General features: G+C 41.6%; 1 protein-coding gene across 2 annotated transcripts in view; it reads right to left on the reverse strand.

The window, feature by feature from the left end:
* Positions 1-23,410, reverse strand: part of IQCG (IQ motif containing G) — a 1,934,505-nt gene that overhangs the window by 1,548,512 nt on the left and 362,583 nt on the right. The window contains exon 2 of one of the 2 annotated variants that reach the window (XM_044070701.1): positions 5,991-6,118. In XM_044070701.1, coding sequence (XP_043926636.1) covers positions 5,991-6,118 — 128 coding nt within the window. Of the gene's footprint in view, positions 1-5,990; positions 6,122-23,410 lie in introns of both variants that reach the window. The other variant, XM_044070702.1, reaches the window with a different exon arrangement.

Raw genomic sequence — 23,410 nt, forward strand, 5'->3', positions numbered from 1 at the left:
ATGAGAGGGCATCCACTTTCCATGCTTGTAGATGGTAGCTCCTTGTGCAGAATTTCTGTAATTGGCAGTTCTTTGGGGTAGCAAACAGATCTATGTCCAGGCTCCACCATTTTTGTGTTATCATTCTGAATACTTGTGGGTTCAGTTCCCATTCGTGTGGGTCCATAATGTTTCTGCTTAAGTCGTCTGCCAGTGTGTTTTTCACTCCTGGCAGGAATTATGCTTGCAGATGAACTTGGTAGTTTAGAGCTGTGTTTCACAAGGTCATGGCTTATCTGCAGAGGGGGTAGGAGTGTGTGCCCCCTTGCTTGTTTATGTACCACATAACTGTGTTGTCTGTCTTTAATAGTAATTGTCCTGGATGCAGTAGGTCCTTGAAAGCAGGCATAATCTGATGCATCTGTTGTCAGTGTTTACCTGGCTGTGGGTTGAGTGAAAGGCTGTCCCTTGTTGAGGTGACAAGCTTGTGCCCACCATCGAAACTTATGTTGTAGGCAAGGAATTAGTGGTATAACTGTTTCCAAACTTTGACAGTGTTGAGACCATACACTCTTTAGGTACCATTATAGTTTCCTCATATGCAGTCTGGCATATGGAATTAGTAGTATGCAAGATGCCATGTAGCCCAAGGCCTGCATAATTTTTCTTGCAGGGAGTTGGGTCTTTGTTGCCATTAATTGAAAATATTGAGTCAGATGTCCTTGCTTGTCTGGCGTGAGATAAGCCATCTGGGCCGTTGTGTTCAAGCTGGCACCCAGGAATATTATCTGTTGTGAGGGCACTAGTTTTGATTTATTTTCATTTACTGTGTACCCCAGGCAACTTAATAACTTTTTTTACGTACGCCAGATGCTTTAGTAGAATGTCCTTGCTCTCTGCCTGAATCAGGCAGTCGTCCAGGTATGGATAAATTTGAATTCCTTTTTGCCTGCAAAATGCAATTACTGGTGCCAGGCACTTTGTGAAGACCCTGGGTGCAGTAGATAAGCCAAAGGGCAGTGCAGAGAATTGATAGTGCATTGAACCAGCTAGAAATCTGTGGTATCTTCTGCAATTTTGTGTAGAAAGGTCCAGAATGGGTCTCCAGGCTTTGTACTTTCTGGGAACCAGAAAGAGTCTTGAGTAAAATCCTTGTCCTTGTTCCTGTGGTGGTACCTTTTGAGTAGCTCTCATGTCCATGAGTGCTGTAATTCGTTTTTGAGCCTCTGCCCATTGATTTGGTGGCACATTTGGCATTCCTTTTAGCCTTGGAAAGGTGTGGAAATGGAACCTGTAACCTTGAGATACAATGTTGAGAACCCATTTGTCTTTGGTGATGCAATGCCAGTTGTGATAGAAAAGTGCCAGTTTTCCTCCTAACGGGGCTGGCAAGAGAAAGCTGTTTGGCAGCTGTAGTGGAAAGTCATTGAGGCTGTTTTTTATAAGGTTGAGGCCTGTCTTCCCCTTCTTTTTGGCCTGGTGTGCCCCATTGTCGAGGCCTGTAAGGGCCTTATGTCTGACCTCTACCTCTTGGACATCTGTATCTGCCCCTTTGAGGTCTATCTGTGACTGGAAAGGACCAATTCTTTGTTGGCCAATTTCTGCTAAAACGAGGAGGCTGAACCTGTAAGAAATCTTTCACCGTTTGCATAGATTTTGCCTTATCCTCCATCTTCTTTAATACCTCCTCTGCCTTAACTCCAAACAGCACATCCCGCTGCAAAGGTGCATCCAATAGTTTGACCTTAACATGATCTGGTAACGTATGTTCTTTTAACCAAGCATGCCTTCTAATGACAGAGCCTGTAACTGCTGCTTTACAGGAGGCCTCTAAGGAATCAAACCCACATTGCAAAGTATGTTTTCCTCCTAGTTTAGCTGCATGCTATAAATCCTGCATTTCTTTTAAGTTAGGAGGATCTGAATCTGGAAGCATTTTTTGTTTCAACCGAGACATCAAAAATTGCTGATATTTTAGCATGTGAAACTGGCAATTCAAGGCTCTCATTGCTAAAGTGGCAGACATATATATCTTCTTTCCCCATCTGTCTAATGCTCTGGAATCTCTGTCAGAGGGAACTGGGTTTTTTTCTGATGAGGCCTTAATCCCTTTGGGTCCCTGAAAAATAGTTTCAGGGTCAGCAACAGGGCTTTTGAACAGAAATTTGTGAGAGTCAGGGACTCTGTAATATCTATCAGGTTTAACTGGGCTGGGGGTAAAGAGTCAGGGTTCAAACTGGATTCAGTGTACACATCATCCACAATGTCTAAAACTGGTGGGATAGCAAGGGGGTATTGTTGGGGCAATAAAAGGAAGTCTCTGAGTCTTTTCTTGGATTCTGAGTAATCCTGGCCTTCCCAATGGAAATGCTCTCTCATGGTATGTAAGGTCTCCCCAAAGGAGTAATCCTCAGGCGGAGAGGCTGATGGAATTGATTCCTCAGCATCAGAATCCTCATAAGGGGCTAAAGAATATCCTAGGTCCGAGGAAGAGTCAGAGGAAATGGACACCTGGTCAGAAGATTCATAGGTTCATAGGTTCATACTAGGCTATCTGCCCTAGGGCATTTATAAGCCTAGCCAGAGTGTGTTTGGCTTTCACCACCCATTTTAAATGAATTTTGCTATGCCCTTTTTTGAGGTTAGTATACTGTGCCTCTGTCTAACAGTGACACAGAAGTGATACCCGGGGTAAACCTACGATCTCCCATCCACTCATCAAGATTCCTCTTGAAGAGAGTCAGTGAGGGACTCTGCCTAACCTGGACTGGGATTTTATTCCAGAGTGAAGAGAGCCTCTGGGTTATGAATCTGTCCCTCCAGCATGTCCTATTTATTTCAGTGCTGAGGTTCAAGTCTCTCGGCCAGTAGCTCGATGGGAATTGGATTTTCTGAGGTGCAGCATGTCCATTAATTCTGGGTTGGACATGGCTTTATACATCAGGCACAGATCGCCTCTGAGCAGGCGGTATGCCACTGAGTAGAGCTGGAGTTTCTTTAACTGGGCAGCATATGGCATCTGTTTGAGCCCTTTGATCCTCTTGGTGAGGTACTTTTGGGGCCTTTCCAGTTGCTGCAGGTGTCTGGTAAGGTACATCCCAAAAGGGGCACTGTACTCAATTATGGGCTTGATGAGGGATGATTAAAGAGGCAAGATGACCTCCCCTGATCTAGATGTGAATCCCTTCATGATTAGGTGGGCTATATAAAATGTTTTTCTAACCACTTTAGCCACGTGGTTTTCAAATGAGAGATTGCTATCAACTTGGGTCCCCAGGTCCCTAATTACTTCTTCCGTACTTAATGGATTACCACCTATGTGGTAATTTGTGGGGACTTTGTTTTTGCCAAAGGGGATGACTATACACCTTTGGGCGTTTAGCTTGAGGCCATGGCTCTGGCACCAGTTGTCTGTTTCTATGAGGCCCTTTTGTAGGATGCTTGTGTCGGCTGGAGAGTCGATTATGGCGCCTAGTTTGCAGTCATCTGCGAACTTGGTCAGCCACAGTCCTTCCGTGTTGGCCTGTACCTCCGAGAAATATATACCGAACAAGAGAGGTCCCAGAACTGAGCCTTGTGGGACACCACTTGTAACTGGTTTGGAGTCTGACATGGCTCCAGCAATTCTAACCATGTGGGTTCTGTCTTTGAGCCAGTTTGCAACCCATCTAGTGACATAGGGGTTTATATTTAAGCTGGTGAGCTTATCTATAATGCCTGAGTGGGGTATTGTATCGAAGGCTTTTGCGAGGTCCAGGTAGGCTGTGTGGACCACCTTCCCTCACAATGGCCTTGGTGACTGTTTCAAAGAAATCGACCAGGTTTAAGAGGCAGGATCTGCCCTTAACAAAGCCGAACTGGGTAGGACCCAGTGTCTGTAGGTCCCCAATATCTTTATTTATGAGGTCCATGATGATCCTTTCCATAGCTTTGCAGACCAAGCTAGTCAGGCTTATGGGGCGATAGCTTCCAGGATATATTGAGGCACTACCTTTGTGGAGAGGGACCACTGTAGCTGTACGCCACTCTTTGGGTACATATCCTGTAGTAAGGCTGAGATTGAACAGAAGTTTTATGTTTGGGTTTAGCTCTTCTTGGAGTTCATGTAGGACACAGCCCGGGACACCCATCCTGCCTGGGCCTTTTATCAGGAGGGGGATGGGACCCCCTGATCAGGGTGATTAGGTCCTCGGCCATTTTAAGAATTTGTTTCTTAGGCATGGAAGCCTGTCCTGGAGAGAGTTGTGTCTGTTTCTTAGCCTTTAAGGGGAGCTTAGACTTAACAGAGGGTTTAATAGTTAACTGGGTAGGTCTGAAAACACCCTCTGTAGCTGTGGATTGCTCAGCTAGTTTGGTTTCCTCTGTAGGTTTAGGATCGGTAAACTGAAGGCCTAGTGCATCCGAAGGCCCAGCCAGCTCCACGTGGGAGTCGGAAGTGGTCTGTGGTTCTGTGGAAGCGGTCGTCAGGGGATGCATAGGCGCCTCGCTGAAAACCGGAGAACCGGCGACTGGCCTAGAAGAGGCCTTGTCGTCTGTTTTGGGCCTCGGATGCCTGTCCTTGTCCTTGCACTTTTTATGCATTGTGGTCATCAGAATTTCCGACGGCATGATGTAATTGAATTTTCTACCAAAATAATGTCAGGCAAAATCAAACCAATGTTTAATAGTGTGCTTGTTAAACCTAGCACAAAACCGACAACCAGTGACGTTGTGGTCAGGGCCTAGGCATGGAATACAATAGGAGTGGAAATCCTTATGAGGTATTTGCTTCCCACAAGAAATACAGTTATTAACTTTTACTGACATCAGTCTGAGGCAAGAAAAAGTTTCCCCAATGGGGTACTTAGCTTTTTTAGAAGACTTTGGTTCTGGATTTGGAATGAAAATCTCAGGAGTCAGCCGACCGGCACTTGCGAACTGCTTCTGCTTCGGGCACCACACGGCAAGAAAGACTGAAGAAAATGGCGTCGGCTGCATCTTATATACCCCTGCCGCACTGACATCAGGGAGGAGCCGACAGCAACCGACGCCGGACCAAGACTTTGGAACTCTGGCCGACTGCAGGACCGCCTGATGGCAAGATAACCCAAGTGTAATGACTGCAACAGTGTAACATGATGAACATCTAGTACTACACACTTAGCTAATACCACAAGTATAAAACTAAAAGTTAACAATAACCCCTAGGAAAAATACTATTTTTTGTAGAAAAAAGTTCTGTAATAAATTTAATACAAGCCTGAGCCAGAAAAATGGCACCTCGCAGCTGAAGCGGCAAACGAGATCTGAGTAGCTAGTGCTAGTCATCATGGGATAAGGGGTAGCCTCGAGCCAGTAAACAGCTTTTGAGCTATAGAAGCCGAGGATCAGCTCCGATCCCAACCAGCAAGAACAAAGGTGAGATAGACAACTTAACATCCTATCTTCATGCCACTTTTCCCAGAAAAAAATATCACTGAACCGGAATTAGTGCAATAAAAATACAAAACCAACAAACAATATTACACTGAAGAAACTGCAAGATGTACGATGGGGAAAAAAAAAGTCTGGTGTTTATCTGGATGAAAGTACTTAACCTGTTTATTAAAATTTGTTCCCCGTTGGACATCCACTAGAAAAAAAAAAAAAGTCTTCAGATTTGAATTCTGATCTGTGTGCTAAGCAGCTACATCTCACCACAACTGGACCAAGGATCATTATACCAGTTGTAATGCATTTAATTATAATACCCACACTGCCAATAAATGAGAGGCTTTAAAAGCAGCTATAACGTTTGATGGGCACTGTAGCTTCTCATCTCTGTGAAACAAGTATTGTACTGTATAAAACATTCAGAACACTGAAAAATAATTTAACTAAGATTAGTGTTATGAATCTAAGATACAGACCCTCTAGAAGTGTAAATTATGTGCAGTTTGGTGCATTAACTGACTTATTTTTCCATAAAGAAATTAAAATTACATATATCCTTTCAGATGAGAAATTCCAAGATATGTAGAGTTAGAACTTACATCACCGGCATCCGGCCTTCCCTCATACGAAGCTGGCATGATGCAGCCCAGTATGGCAAGCTGATCTAGATAGTCTTCCAAAACTGTGGACACCCGCAGTACATCCAGAGGTTGCAAGGCTTCCATCACTGCTAAAAAAAAAAAAAAGAAATCACAATAGTAACAATGACAACAATAACAATAATAATATTATGTTATCCTAGGTCCTCAGTACATAAATAAATATCATGGACTACCAACATTGTTCAAAATTCATTCCAAGCACTTCTACAGTAGCAGTATTTACAACCCAGATTCAATCAATGATTCTAATCCACCATTAATTCAAAGGAATTCAGCAACCTAGCAGATGTCCCAAGGTTTACTGTTGGTATTTTTGGTATAACACATCTGCCTCTGTCATCAAAGATGACAATAAACTGAAAAGTAACACAGAGCAAGGATGTGTAAAAAAAAAACAGCTGTTGGAGAAAATAGGCATATCATTAAATATGTCTGCTTCTAGAAGCATTTTGCATTCCAGCACTGAATATAAAAACGGATATAGTAAATAAAACTGCAGATGCCCAAGGTGAAATCTTACTTGCTGTAGACATGTACAATGTTTGTGCAGCTGTCTGCTGTCTTCCATCAAGAACAGTCTCTGGAAAGTATTTATTCCCTCTTTTCCAAGGTCTGATTGTAAAAAGACATTCATAGAACATAACAGAATAAAATAGTAATACTGGATAGTCACCTATGGAAGAATGGAACCAAATTAATTAAAAAAAAAAATAAAAATGAGACTTAATAGTCCTGAAGGTAGTATTGATGATACTAATACCCACCTCTGACATGTGCACTAAGGGACAAGATCCTGGCAAGGCACTAATATGAAACACCCGAAAGACCACCATTTAACCTGCACTGAGACCAGTTTCAAAAAGGTGTTGTTGTTGTTGTGTCTTTCGGCTTTTCCCGGTTAGGGGTCGCCACAGCGGAACTCCGGTCCTCTAATGATTGGCAGTTGATTTTTACATACCGAGTTGCCAGCCTGACGACAAAAAAAAAGTTATGTACACACCATAACATTCCATCTGTGTTGCCCATTTTCATTCTTCCTGAACAGTTAGGTTTGAATCCGGTCCTCAGATCCGACTCGACCACTTCTTCCAGATCACAGAACACTTGAATTCTTGAGCTCCACCGTTTACCCATAACGAGTCAGCCACTTAACATACGTCAGATCTAGGTTGCTGCCCATAAATAAATAAATATAGTCAGATAGATATAGATATTAATAAACATACATACAGAATAGTGGAAATTAAGAAAGGAATGGAAAGTGGAGCTCAAACAAGGAACAGATGCTCATCACAAAGCTCTTCAGTCTATCCAGGCTTTACAATAAGAGGAAGAAATTGCTGTCAGAGTAAGAGGGAGAGAGCCCTAAACTGGAAATACTCCCTCCTCAGCTTAAACAAGCAAATAAGACTTCTTGTGAAGTCTTCCAAAGTAAACTACGAACTCAAATTAGCTTCCTCAACTAATGACAACCATAAGGTGTTCTTTAGTTACATCCATAATCTAAAAGGAAAGGCCTAGATTTGTGCTGAACTGGTAATTAATGATACCACATATACTGAGCCTGTGGACATAGCTAAGTGTTAGCTGACAGGTTCTGTGAAAACTTCACTCCCGTGTCCCCACCATATGTACCCCATGACATCCCTACCCTGTACCTCTAAAGAGCAGGTCATAAACACTCTTTCTAAAGTCAAAAACCCAGCATCTATGGGGCCTGATAACATCCCAGGCTGCGTCCTTCATGGGCTCCAACAAGAATTAACACCACCATTGGGTACTCCTCCTTTCAATCATAGTCTGAGCACTGGCTTTGTCCCAGCTGAATGGAAAATGGCCACCGTTGCCCCTTGAACAAAGGTGGTGCTTCCACTGATCCCAGGAACTATAGACCTATTAGCCTGACTAGCGATATCTGCAAGGCCATGGAGTGAATCATCATGAACCTTAGCAAAAAAGATATAGGTAATCTCCAAATACTTGACCTATTCAGTTTGAATTTATCAAAGGGAGGTCATGCCTCTTAAACCTGGTGGACTTCTTCAAGACAGTCATTAAGACCCTGGACAAGGGGAAATCTGTGCATACAGCCTACCTACACATAGCCAAAGCTTTTGATACTATCTCCCACTCAGGTATCATTGACAAACTCACCCAGCAAGGTATCAACCCTTACATTGTTAGACAGGTTACTAACTGGCTCATTGATAGAACCCATATAGTCAAAAAGGGGAATCAACCTCCAACAGCAGACCTGTAATGAGTGGTGTTCCACAAGGATCAGTCCTGAGACCTCTACTGTTTGGAATCTATTTCTCCAAAGTAAAAGCAAAAACTGACAAAGTTTGCTGATGACTGCAAACTGGAAGTGGTCATAGAATCTCCAAATGATGTCAACATCCTACAACAGGGTCTTACACAAACAAATGATCGGTGCCAAAGTCATGGCCTTAAACTCAATGCAAAAAATGTACTATCATCCCTTTCGGTAAGAGTGATGTTCCTGGTAGCTACCTCATCAATAGCACCCTAATATGCACTCAATGATGAGAGACATGGGCATGCAGGTTGACAGCAACCTTACCTTTGATCACCATGTCTCCACAGTGGAAAGAAGGGCATTCTATAGTGCTCATCTCATAAGTAAGGGCACTGCCGCCAACAAAAAAGAAGTTATAACCTCCCTGTACTCTTCCCTCATCAGGCCAATAATTGAGTAAAACGACCCTTTCGGTATGTACCTTTCCAAGCATCTGTAGCAACTGGAGAGACCACAAAGGTTCCTCACAAGTAGATTCAAGGTCTTCAGCATCTGTCCTATGTGGATCATCTAAAATAGCTGCCACTTTATTCTGCTTCATACAGACTACTCAGAGACAATCTCTGCATTGCATATAAGGCAATCTCTGACCCTGTTTTACTGGAAATACTGCATATCCGCAAGTCAAATGGTACCCTGGTTACTCACTCTATAAAGACCTTAACCTGGTATGTGACATTAACGGAATCAGCTGGAGGGACAATTTTGTCTCCCAGAGGTTACCACACCTTTAAAACAGACTCCCACTTCATGTCAAACAGAGTACCTCACTGGCCCTCTTCAAACGCAATCTGGACGATTGGATTGGTAACCATAAATTCACCCCAGGGGTTCCACCTGTGTCCCTCCTGGACTGGGGCAATAGGTGCTGATCGTGGAAATAAGGGTAGAACTTGGCTACATTTTTAAGGGCCCTAAGGCCATTAGCCTAGTAACTTCCTATGATCCTAGGAGTTCCATAAGAAGGGCCTAGGTCTGTGGGAAGTTGAGGAAGAATGAAAATGAACAACACATATGGATCATTATGGTGAGTACATAACTTTTTTATCTGATGTCATTTTCATTCATTTCTCAATAGGTGGGACAGAGTCTCCAGCTACCTAAATCACAGGAGGACTCTAAGGATGGATATTCCAAAGTACAGCTGAGCCAAAGGCTGGTCTTCCCCTACAGACCAGATCCAATTTGTAATGTACAAATGTTATCCAAGGAAGTTCTAGACAAAAAAAGCTGAGGAAGCTGCCACAGACCTCACGGAATGGGCTCCTGGAGGCTTTGGTAAAGGCAAACCCACATTTTCATAGACTAAGGTAATACAATCAGTCAACCACTTGGCCAAAGTTAGTTTAGATACTGGTTTGCCTCGTTCTGAGTCAGAAAAAGTACCAAACAATTGTTCAGATTTTCTCAAATCTTTGGTTCTTTGAAGGCAGAAACATAACTGTCTACTGATATCCAGAAGATGTAACATACATTCTCCTTTGTTAGAAAAGTGAACAGAGGTAACCCAGAGGGCTTGGGTTAAGTCTGGTATCCCGTCTGTGATCCACAGGGTGACAGGACTAACAATAAACACTTTAGCTAGCAGATCTAGGAGACTCTGTCTCTCTCTCTCTCTCTCTCTCTCTCTCTCTGATATCCTCTCTGTGGAAGGAATAAAGACATCTTGTTGAATTTTCCAGTAGTTTATTCAGTTAAGCAAGTAGATGGACAAGTAATCTTTGAAAAGTTAGGAAAGAAGACTGGGAGACTGATGACCTTATTTATATTAGATTCGGACACCACCTTTGGTAAAAAGGAAATATTTGTCTATAAAGAAACCCTGCCATTGTGAAAAATTAAGTAAGGAGGTTTAGAGGACAGTGCTTAAAGTTCAGACACTGTTCTTGCAGAAGTGAAAGCAAATAGGAAAGGAGTTTTCCAGGTCAAAAATTTCAGATCAGACTTAGCTGATGGTTCAAGGGGGGGGTTCAGTCAAGGTTTGAAGAACAATATTTAGATCCTAAGGAGGGGTTGGATCTTTTAAAGGTGTCCCTTTGAGAAAGGCTTTATAAAGCTTGGTGGAATGTAAAGTAGAACTATTTACCCCTATATGAAAGTTGGAAATGGCTGCTAATTCTACACTGATAGCTGAGGTAGTGGCACCTTCATTGAAAATTGTAGCTAAATAGTCAAGAAACCTTGATATTGGTGCTGAAAAAGGGTTTACGCTTTTTGGTGAGCTCAAAAAACAAACCTTTTCCATTTACTTTTCTAAATTTTCCTAGTGGAAGCTTTATGGGAAGATAATACATGATGGATGGTACAAAAGAGCCTGGGGTTTCTAGTAATCAATGGAACTGGAGAAACCATGCAGTCAACTTGAGGCCTGAAATGTCCAGATGAGTCAAGCCTGTCAGGTAAGATAAGAGGTCTGGAGTTGGATCCAGAATCCAGTGAGGATTTAGAAGATGAGCCAAAGGAAAGGGAAAACAGATCTGACAAGGCCAGTAAGGGGCAATGAGGATAACTGTGCTCTTCAACTGAGATGCTGTCTGGAGAAATTTTGTAATGATGGGTAACACGGTATAAGCATAAAGAAGACCGTCTGGTCAACCTTGAAGTACAGCATCCCTCAAGGTCTCCCCCACTGGGGGAATCAGGGCAAAGAACCTGCTGCACTAGTTAAGGGGAGAAGCAAATAGGTCACAGCAAGGTTGGCCCCATAGACAGAAAATCATCTCTGCCACATTGATATTGAGAGACCACTCACAAGGCATTAAAATGGACCTGCTTAACTTGTCAGGAATCACACTGTGCTTCCCCAGGATGTGTGCTGCTATCAAAAATTGATTGGATGAGCTTGCCCATTGCCACAGTCTCACAGCTTCTCAACAAAGAGAGTAAGATCTGGTTCCCCCTTGCTTGCTGATGTACTAGACTACTAAAATATTGTCCTTCTGAATCATGATAGTCACATTTGGGAGAGTGTCTTGAAATGGCTGCAATGCTAAGAGGACAGATTTCATTTCCAGGACATTGATATGTGTATTGGCCTGTTCGGGGTACCATGTGCCTTGGACCATCCTTCCCAAGAAGAGCCCACTACAACCAGGTATGAGAGGCATCCATGGCCACTGTGGCCTTGGGTTGAGGGAGAACAAAGTGATGGCCTTCTTGCATTTGACTGGAGTGAATACACCAGAAAAGGTCATTCTTTCAAACTTGAGTTATTTTGACTGGGCTGGATAATGGGTGCTGGAGAATAGACCATTGAGTTGCAAGAATCCATTGGATTCTCATATGGAACCTTGCTAGAAGTAAGAGAGTGATTGCCACTAACGTGGATCCCAAGGCTTGCAGTATCAGACATATTTGTACAGAAGAATTCTGAATAATCTTTTTGACCTGAAATTGAATGGCTTGAATCCAAGAAAGAGGGAGAGAAGCTATTTCACTGGTTGTGTTGAAAAGAGCACCAATGAATTCCAAAGTCTGAGTTGAAATGAGTTGAGATTTATTGTAATTGACAGATATTCCCAGAAGAGGGCACAACTAGAATAAGTAGTCCCTTGCTTGAAATAGTTGATGCCTGGTTGGAGCGGTCAGGAGCCAGTTGTCCAGGTATGGAAAAAAACAGAATCCCAAACAGTCTCAGGTGAGCTGCTATTACTGCCATGCACTTGGTTAACATCCTGGGGGCAGTGGTGAGAGCAGTGGTGAGACCAAACGGCAGTGGTGTGAATTGGTAATGACTGGTTCCCAGCCAGAAGTATAGATATTTTCTGGCTCACCTGTTCATTTTGATATGATAATGCACATCCTGAAGACATATTAAGCACATCCAGTTGTCCTTATGCAAAACTGGCAGAATGGACTGAATCGTGACCATCTGGAACTTTGTATATTGAACCGATCAATTTATTTTATTGAGATCTAAAACTGGTCTCCAGTCCCCTGTCTTTTCTGGCACTAAAAAGAATCTTGAATGAGTTCCACACTCTCTGGTCGGGGGGGTGCACTTAGATGACTCTTTTTTTTTTTTCCCTAGTAGCGTGTTTACTTCTAGTGCTGCTGCTTCTGTTTGACTGGGTAGAACATCAGTGATTTTCTTTGAAACTGATGGAGGGAGATAAGAAAATTGTATGGTATAACCCCTGGATATAATCCTCTGGACCCATGAATCTTTTGTGATTTCTAACCAGGCTCTCTGGTGCAGAGATAGGTGACCCCTTGACTGCCTCCAGAGATGGACAGTCGGTCCTCCTTACAGGAATACTGAGAGGATCTGTCCGAGAAATAATCTCTAGAACCTTGATTATGTGGGCCACCTCTGTCATGGGGACAGCATCTTCCATTAAAACTCCCCCCTCTGGTCGCTGAAGCATGGACACGCTTTCCAAATTTATCCAGCACCCTAGACTCCCTGTTAGGGGGGTGGAGAGAGGAACTTTGCTCTGCCAGTTTCTTTCTAGTGGACACCACTATGACCATGGCATCAATGGTACTCTTTACACTAGTGTGGTCTATTTTTAAGTGGGCAAAGTCACCCATGAGGTAGATAGTCCAGTCATGAAGGCCTCCAGAAACACTGATTGCTCTTAGCAGGGTTATTGGGGGACCAATCAACCCATTGTTTGAGGATTTCTAAGATGTCTTCAAAAGAGACATCATCAGGTGATGATCTGGGGGATCATTCCCCTTCATCAAAATCAGCATCTTTAGTGACTGACTCTTGCAGAGACTTTAAATGCCTGCTTTTGCACGTTCTCTTCCAAGGGACTTCCTCGGTAGGATGCTCCGGGGAAGTATCGGAAGAGATAATGATACCTTTCTGGGTAGTCCTGGAGACTGGTTTGGGCTGGCTGTCCATAAGGCTCTGGATACAAAATCAAATGAGAATGAGAAGTCAGATCTAAAGAGAAAAGAGCTGTCTGAACTTTAGGTATAGAGAATACTCTCTCCACTACCTCAGAAGCAGTGTCTAGGAGAATATGAAGCCCATGGCTCCAATACGGCAGGCTTGTGGATTGTTGGCTTCCACTGATCTATAGGTAAACCACCCAAAGGAGGGAGTCAGAGCCAAGCTATCTAATGCTGATGTTCTGAGGGGAAGAGAGAGCTCTGACAACTTCAGAGCTGACTCCAATACCCCGGAGCCAGCACCGGCACTTCAGCTCAGAGAAACCATTGGAGTTGAAGAAGCCAATATCTTCAAATCCAAAGATGGTTACTCCAAGGTTTTCAGATCTGACATCTCTGATACTAAAGCACAGATCAGAGAAGAAGATAAAAATGGAGGTGTGGCTCTATGTAGGGTCTCATGAATGGATGAGGTCAGAGCCAAAAGGACTCCCATTTGAATTTGCGTCCCGAGAAACTTTCTCATCATCCTATCCAAATCTGCTTCTGATAGGCTCCTAGAAGACTGAAGAGAGGAAGCAGTTGAAGAAAGCCTCAAGTGACATCTTAGAGATTGTTCAGTAAAGTGTGAGGGGAGCCTGAAACTGATTGGCTTCAAGACCAAAGGCAGAGAATAGATCCTGGAGGGTATCTTTCAGATCACAACTTTGAATCCGACACTATCGGATCCGATTTTCAAGCAAGTTTAGTCATAGGCTCTGAAGATGGAACTGAAGAAGTTAAAGGAGAAGAAAAATCCAGGCAACTCTTATGAGACTCACTGGCCACAGAGTCGCCCTTATTTTATTATCTTTTGGGGCTTTTTTTTTTTTGGAGAAACATCTTAATTAAATTATCATGTATGACACAGGCAATCTTACATTTATATAAATGAAAATAAACCATGCCGACACAATCTCAGTAGCAAATATTATAGGGTCATAGGACAATACTAGGCTATTGACCTGGAGCACCATATAAGCCTAGCCAAGAATTTCACCCATGTTCCCACAAAGTCAGCACCTGTTTTCCCTGTCCAGTATAGGTGGGACCCCAGGGGTATATTTTCTGTTTAGCATCCAGTTGTCCAGGTTCCTCGTAAAGAGGGCTAGTGAGGTACTCTGCTTGACATGGAGAGGAACTCTATTCCACAGATGGGGAGTCTTTGGGACATAAATCTATCCCACCAACAAGTTCAATTAATGTCACAGACTAGGTTGAGACCTTGAGTGTGGGTTGCATGAGTGGAATTTGACTTAACGGATATGTAGCAATTCCATCAAGGTGGAGTCTGAGATGGCCTTGTATGCCAGACAGGTCACATCTGAATAGTCTGTATGAGACTCAGTACAGAGATAGGCTTTTTGCCTATCTGTATAGGACAGGTGTTTGAGACCCTGGATTTTCCTTGTCAGGAACCACTCTCCAACTGCTGCATGTGCTTGGCAAGGTACATGTGGAAAGGGGCATTGCACTTGATTATGGGTCTGATAAGGGAGGAGTACAGGGATGTTATGACCTTCTTGTTCCTGGATGAAATAACCCTTACTTTTGAGGTGGGCCATGTAGAAAGCCTTCTGTAAAACGGAGGCAATATGGAGGCCAAAAGTCAGGTTGCTATCAACCTGGGTGCCCAAGCCCCTCACAACTGGTTGTGTGCTTAGTACGTTGTTATTAATGTGATAATTAGTGGAGATGCTATTTTTTCCAAAGGGGGTAATGATGCATTTCTTGGCATTCAGTTTCAGGCCATGCTTTTGGCACCAGTCATTAGTTTGATTAAGGCCCTCTTGGAGGATGTTCACATCACTAGAGGAATTTATGACAGTGCCCAGCTTGCAGTCATCTGCAAACTTGGTCAGCCACAGACCACTGATTTGGCTTGCACCTCAGAAAAGTATATCCCAAACAGTAGAGGCCCCAAGACCAATCCTTGGATTATGCCGCTTCTTTGGGATCTACTACTAGAGGTGGCTTCCCCTATTTTGACTAAGTGGGTTCTATCAGTGAGCCAGTTAGCTACCCATCTGGTAACATATGGCTTGATGCCTAGCTGGAAGAGTTTATCTATTATGCCTGAGTGGGGAATAGTGTCAAAGGCTTTGGCTAGGTCAAGGTAAGCAGTGTGCACTGTCTAGCTCTCATCCATGGCTTTGGTGACTGTTTTGAAGAAGGCCACCAAGTTTAACAGACATGACCTACTTTTGACAAAACTAAACTGTGTGGGATCAAGCATTTGGAGGTTGCCAATGTCCTTGTTTACAAGGTCCATGACAATGCGTTCCACGGCTTTGCAACTCAGGCTAGTTAGGCTGATGGGCCTATAATTGCCTGAGTCAGTGGATGCTCCACCTTTGTACAGAGGGATGACAGTGGCTGTCCTCCATTCTGCTGGGATGAAGCTGGTGCACAGGCTTTGGTTGAATAGAGTGCCTAGTGCTGCTGAGAGCTCTTGCCTAAATTCATCTAGGATACAGTCAGGGATGTTGTTGGATCCCATGGAAACCATGCCAACATAATTGTAGTTGCAAACATTAGACATCACTTATAATATATCAAGTAATTGTCAGTCAGCCATTACATAGCTCATTCAAATCTTGGCTTCTTTTAAACTATATTCCTCTGTACTGATCCAAAACTTCCCATTTTTTCTAATGTAATTTGTTCCCACCCTTTTCTAAAGATTCCAGTTCCAGTTGTTTTATCTCTGTTACTATCTTTGCTGCTTCTAGTAAAGTCCATTTTCTAGTAATTGTTTTTTTTGGCAGCCATAATGATTAGACTCAACAAGGCTTTACTATGTCAAGGCAATTCCGATTCTGTATCATAACTCAAAAAGATAATTTCCCTAGTTACAACAATTTATTCACCTAACATCTCCGGCAAAGTTACCTCTTTCTTCCCCATCACACCTCCAACATTTGCTGTCTAATTGAGGAAAAAATTCTTTGGAGTCTACTTGGGCTATAAAAATACCTATGTAAATACTTCCAATGAAAGATCCTACATCTTCTAGACTTTCCTGAATATTTGAGAAACCTACATAAATCCCCCATTGTTTCTTTGTGATTTGCTTATCCAATCTCTCTTCCCAATCCTTTCTAACCTCCTCTGATTAATTCTTATAGTTATCATGCAATATTTTATATGCTGTACTAACTATTCCTTTCTTAACAGCAACTTCTAGTCTAGATTATACTAAAAACTCTACCAGTGCTGGTCTTTCATTTAGGAACCCCTATTTCTTTCTCTTTGCCTATAGTCTATCAATCATTGAAAGGGGGGAGTGAACTCTAACCTGCAGTCCAAATAAGTTCTTGGCGTCTTTTCATTCTATTACCTTTCCATCTCTAGTTATTTGCTCCCAGTAAATAGGCTCCTTTGCCATTTTTTTCCAATAAATTCCAGACCACTCTAGCCTGTTCTCTGCATCCCTAATTGCAGTCATCCCTATCAGCAGAATCTCCTTTCTCCATTGCCATGTTGGCTTAGTTCTTAGAATACTTTCTGCTACTTAATGAATATAATATTCAGCATGATTATTGTTATTCTCTTTAAAGGTTTGCATCCAAAATCCAAGTCTCTCCTTATTTCTTTAGCTTCCCTGTTTCAACATCATCCATTTGCACTTTGAATTATATTCTGCTTGTGCTATGTCTAGGAGCCTTAACTGTGTTCCTCTAAAACACCCTTTCAAATCAGGTAATCCCAATCCACCCTGTTCTACTGGAAGAATCAGCTTATCACACTTGATTCTTGGGGTCTTCCCCACCCAGATAAAATCCTTCAGCTCTTTATTAATTGCTATCCACAACTTCTTCTCTGGTTGATAAAAATATGCCTGACCTGTGCATAGGACTAAAGGGACTAAAAACATTTTAACTGTTTGTATATGACTATCGATATCCATATAACAGAGCTTCCATTTTCTCAGTTTTTCTATTATATTTTTTTTATTTTCTTCCCACATATCCTTAGCTGCCGCACTGAAATCATTTTTAATACATACTCCTAAATACTTCATTTTATGATGTCTCCATAAGTATGGATATTGCTAAACTAAGTCATATATGAGAACGTAATTTACTATTGCCTTTGTTTTAGTTTAATTATTTTTTGTCCTGAAAAGGTTTGAAACTGTCTCAGTATGATCCATAGCATTGTAATGTTCCTTTGTGGTTTTGTCAAGTATAAAATAATGTCATCAGCCAATAGAACCAGCTTTTCCTGACCACCATACTAATTATATCCTTGAATTTCTGAGTCCCTTCTTTTATTTGCCGATGGTTCTAAATATAACGCAAATAACAAAGGGGACAGAGAACAACCCTACCTGGTTCTTCTGCTCAGGCAGAGATTATCAGAGAGGATCCCCACACACACTTTAATTTCACCTCTGATCCCTCATATATCGTCCTAATCAACCTTATAATTTTATCAGGGAATGCAAATGCTTCCGTTGCTTTGGTCATAAAGTCCACCTTACTCTGTCAAATGCTTTCTCTGCAACAAAACCCACCAAAAGCAGTGGTATTTTCTTATATTCTGCTTCCCTCTGGATCATCAGTGTTCTGTTAATGCTGTCAAATGTTTGCCTCCTCTCCAAAAATGCACACTGATCCATATTTATCAATTTTGGCATCACTTTTGCCATTTCTTTTAGCCATTAAAGACAAACACTTTAAGTCATAGTTTACTATTGAAATGGACCTCTACAAAGCTGGATCTCATGGATCTTTACCCTCTTTAGGTATTACATCTACAACTCCATTCTTCCAGGATGGTGGTACTTCTCCTCCTCCTCTTAAAGTATTGTTAAACAAAACCTTCCAGATCTTTAGCAGCTGTTTTTCCTCCTAGTTTCCCAAACTTCCACAGGAATACCATCTATTCTTGGGAACTTTCCTGTAGATTGGTTATACATCATCTTTTTCTCATCTCCTGCTATCCTCACTGTTAGTAATTGAGCCTCCTCTACCTCTAACCTTGGCATAATTTAATTTTTCCATAAACATTTTCATTTGTACCTTTTCTTGATTTCCATATTTCTTTGCTTTATACAAACTTTCATAGACTTTTACTTTTACAGGATTTTTTGTTATCTTAATTGTTACAGGCTCCCTAAGCTTGGTGACAGCCCTTTCTACTTTCTGTTGCCTGAGTTGTTGTGCTAAAAGATTTTTGTGCTCTTACAGTTATTATCAAAAAATCAGTTGCTTAACTGCAATCTTTCTAAACTCACATATATTACTGAGGTAATCCCTTATTATCTGTTTAGCATTCTGCAGCTGCTCCTCTTCTTGTTTTGTGAGATTATCCCTATTTTGCAGTACTTTAACATTTTGTCAGTCCCTCTAAATAATTCTTGTTACTTCTTAACCATATCTCCCTTTCATTTCCACCCTATTCTTAAACTCCACTTTAATTTTATTCCACTCCATAGCTAAATTTTCAGAAGAAATTTATGTCTTCTGTAATAGATCCTGAATAATTTCCACTACACGTTCCTTAAATTCCTCTCCTTTCGACAGATAGGTAGAAACCCAGTGTCTCATTTTTATTTTAGATATTATCTGTGCATAATCAGAAATAGTTATTGGGTGCATATCAAGAGTTTCAATTAAATGGACATGTTCCTGTTAAATGTAAATTCTGTCTAGCCTAGCCCAGTTTTTTATGTAAATTCACTCTGAATTCCTAGTACTGAATTCACATCTTCCATGCCAAATATTTTCATAAAATTCTTTAAAAATCTACCCTTCTTTGTTATATTTTCCCTAATGGGCCCTGCCAGACACATCTTCACTGTTGCAAATCAAATTTCAGTCCCACCTATAAATACTATTCCTTGCTGAAAGCTGATTATTTCTCCCAGAATTTTCTTAAGCTCCATTATAGCAGTTTTCAGTGGAATATAAATACATGCCAGTGTAGTCCTCCTCCCTTACAAGTAGCCCATTAGTACTACAAACATACCATTATTGTCTTTTTTATCCTTTTCTATTACTGTTGGAGACCGTCTTGCAATTAATATAAATACTCATCTCCTCCTTTGTCCCAGGTACTCAACTGAATAAACATCCTAAAAAACTTTCTTTATCAAATTCACATGTTCAGTTCTTTCTTAATGTGTCTTCTGTAGCATAGCTATTTGCACTCTACATTTTTAAATATAGTTCACTACTATTTCTTTTTTGTACTTATCTGTGAGACCATTAATGTTTAAAAACATAACAGAAAGTATAATATTCTTCTTAGCCCCATTTTTTGTGTATAACAGCTTTTCTGTTAAATGTCTAGTTCCAGCTTTTGTGTTACATGCATGTACTGTTTAGATCGGGTAATCTTTTATAAAGTTGTTTCTTGTCATCTCCATATAAGTCAATGTTACATCTTATAGAACTTTTTCTTTTTATTGAAAACCATCAAAAAAATAAACACACCCACTCACCCAATACCCCCTAAAGCCTATTAACTTAATAATAACACACAAAACTATGTATATCTTCAAATATTGAAGTTTTGTCATGCTAATAGGAACAAATGTTCCAAACTGACAGCCACACACAAACTTGAGCTAACCTAAATGAAAGGTATCCATGCTAAGACCTTTGATACAGCCTATGGTTCTATTAAGTGCTGTCTGTCTGTTTTTGTCTTATCTTTATAGCTCTCTCAGCTGGGAAAACACTTAAATGTTTTCAAATAACATTTTCTCCATGTCATTTATCCTTCTCAGATTGTCTGCTAGAGACATAAGAACCAGACACAAAACTGTTTACTAGAAAAAAAAGCCTTATAATGTTCCATAGCCTTTTTTCATGTACTTGCTTTCTCTTAAAACGTGTTACTAGATTAAGCTAATGGCCTTAACCCAGTCAATTCCCCTTGGCAAGAATGAGAAAAAGCATACTATTTTTCTTTTGTCATGTTCATTTAGACAGATCTTTTTTTTTTACACTTCAGTGCCTACATTTCTTAAAACTGAAAGAAAAAAACAGGAACACCTATTTACATTAGTATCCCCATTACGCTTAAACCTAACTGAAAAAAACTTGCATATAGGAGCAAATCTGCAGACTCTGCTATCAGAAATGTAGCAAACTAAAGGATTAGTTTATAGTAGGTAGAAAGGAACATTTCCTTGTTACAACTGTTCCTGTTGCAAGTATATCCTGACTATAGTGGACTTTGTGCACCCAGTTACTAAAAGGGTACTTAGCTTTACTTGCTATGCGAGTTGCAATATTGAAAAAAAAAGAAGTTATGTCTTACCATAATGTTCCATCTGTGGTGTTGATCTTCTTCCATGCATCACTGATGGGACTGATGGGTTCGGTTCTGAGCCCCTCAGAACTGTGTCGGCATAATACCAAGCTGGCATACACCAAAAATTCTTGATCTAAGCTGCTACCCACAATGCCCTTCTCCCTATTACCTCAGATCGAGTTTGCATAAGACATATAGAAATAAAGCAGAGGCCATTTCTGCACAAAAAGCCTGACACACCACAAGGACCCATGAGATCCACCAGGAGCCTTTGGTGGGGGATGGAGGGTGGAATGTGACCAGATGGAACATTATGGTAAGACATAACTTCTTTATCTGATGTTGTTAATCTTCTTTCCATTCATCACTGATGGGACAGAATCCCAAGCTACCTGAGAAACCTGGGTAGCCCTTATGGAAGAACATTCCTGAGCACCATTGAGCCGAAGGTTGCTCTTCCCCTGAAGACCATATCCAACTTGTAATGTTTGCTGAATGTGTGTGGTTTAGCCCAAATGGCTGCTGCACAAATGTCATCCATACAGGCTCTGGAGTGAAAAGCTACAGAGGTTGCTATAGCTCTAGTTGAATGTGATTTGATATTGTGAGGTCTAGGCTCATTTGTACATGAGTATGAAAAGGAAATACAGTCTCTGAGCCACTTTAATTAAGTGACTTTTGACATGGCATGTCCCATCCTTGGACCAGAGAAGGAAATAAAAAGTTGGTCTGTCTTGCGGATAGATTTAGTCCTGTCTAGGTAAAAACATAGTTGACTATGCACATCCAAGGAGTGCAGGCAGTATTCTCCTTTACTGGAATAGTTCGGGAAAAACACTGGGAGCTCAATGGATTGGTTCACAGAAAAATGAGAAACCACTTTGGGGAGAAAGGATGGATTAGTATGTAGAGATACTCTGTCTTTATGAAATATCAGGTACGGTCTATAAGGCCTGTAATTCTGAGATCCGTCTAGCTGAAGTGACAGCTACCAAAAAGAGAGATTTCCATGAGAGAAATCTGAGATCACATTTTGCAGCAGGCTCAAAAGGGGATTGAGAGGGAGACTGCAGTACTAGAGAGAGATTCCACGTCTCTAAGGGACGCCTAATTGGAGGTCTGCTGTAAAACATTCCTTTGAGAAAGGTTTTGCACAGGCGAATGGACATAATTGGAATGCCCTGTACTCCATTATGAAAACTGGAAATTGCTGCTAAATGGACTTGTATGGTAGAGGCCGATGCTCCGTTTTCAAAGAACTCAGAAAGATATTGAAGGATGACAGAGACCAGGGCTGAGAAGGGATCTAGCATCTGTTCTTTAGACCAAAGAGAAAACCTTTTCCATTTATCCCTGTAAAGTTTTCAGGTGGATGATTTATGAGAGGCTAGAATGATATCACAAACAGTGAGGAAAGGGCTTCCTGCCTGGTGACTAACGGAAGTGGAGGAACCAAGCTGTCAGCTTGAGAGTGGACAGATTTGGGTGAGTCAACCCTTGGGGGTGAGAAATTAAGTCTGGACAAGTATCCAGGATCCATGGAGGAGCAACACTAGTGAATGTATTTGTGAAAACTTTTGACATTTCGCAAAAAAATATTTTAAAGGAACCGTGTTGTTTTACTTACTCAGTATGCGGTTCTGATTAGCTTAATTAATTGGGTTCACATGATTGGATGAAACTTTTTGAATTCATTTTTAAAAGGAACTTGTCAGTTTGATGTGTGTTATCTGATGAAGTCTGACTTGGGTTGGACAAAAACAACTCTTCCATTTTACTGGTGTCAATTTTGTGTGGAATAAAGCCTTTTTTAATACATTGTGCTGTCTCTCCACTTGTGTACCTTTCTTTACTTGATTTTGGCTTTTTTGGGCACACTGTCCTTGAAATTGTGGTTATTAAATATGGAAACACCTGGAATCCTTGAAGTCTCAGATGAGCTGTCACCACTGATAGACATTTTGTGAACACTCTGGGGGCTGTGGAGAGGCCGAATGGCAGGGCTCGGAACTGGTAATGATTGGCTCCTAACCAGAAGCAAAGGAGACTCCTGGAGCGTTTGCCCATTTTGATGTGGTAATATGCATCCTGGAGGTCTATCGAGCACATCCAAATATCCTCCCTTAAAAATGGGAGAATGGACTGAATAGTGACCATGCAGAACTTGGTTTGTACAACTGATTTGTTTAAATGGCTGAGATCCAGAATGGGTCTCCAGTCCCTGATTGTTTTTGGCACTAAAAAGAATCTTGGGGAAAAACCGGATCCACATTGATCTGGAGGGACTGGTTGGATGACACTTTTTTGACACAGCTTTCTTATCTCTGATGCCGCTTCTACCCTTTGATTGGGTGGAACATCAGGAAGGTTTTTGTAGGTTTTAGACGGGAGGTTAGAGGGATGTAGTAGCCTCTGGAGATTATTCTCTGCACCCATTGATCATTTGTAATAGAGCGCCAGGCAGTTCGGTGAGGAGAAATATGAGCCCTGACTGTTTCCAGAGGAAAGCAATCTGGCAATGCTTCAGGAGTATTGATAAGACCACCCAGAGAAGGAATCCCTGGAGTCTTGGTTTCAGGGACTTCTCTGCCCTTAAAGGGGTGTCTTCCACCATTGGAACCCCCTCTGCCTCTGGAGGAATCCTCACCAAGTGCGTTGAGAAAAGGACCCTGAGATTTCTTGTGCCAGATTTTTCCACTCCTCTGGTTCTTGGAAAAAGAATGTTGAGGCTTGGAAAAATGTAGGCCAATGGCAGACAGAGTCTTTCCATCTTGCTCGCACCTGGTAAACGTGTCCTTCACTTTAGAACCAAATAAGGAAGATGGTTCAATAGGGGCGTTCAAAAAGGAAGACTTGAAAGAGTCTTCGAGGTCTCAGATGCACATCC

The sequence above is a fragment of the Protopterus annectens genome, chromosome 4.part1 (genome assembly GCF_019279795.1).
Source record: "Protopterus annectens isolate FY-2018-M chromosome 4.part1, PAN1.0, whole genome shotgun sequence".
Classification (NCBI taxonomy): Eukaryota; Metazoa; Chordata; order Ceratodontiformes; family Protopteridae; genus Protopterus; species Protopterus annectens.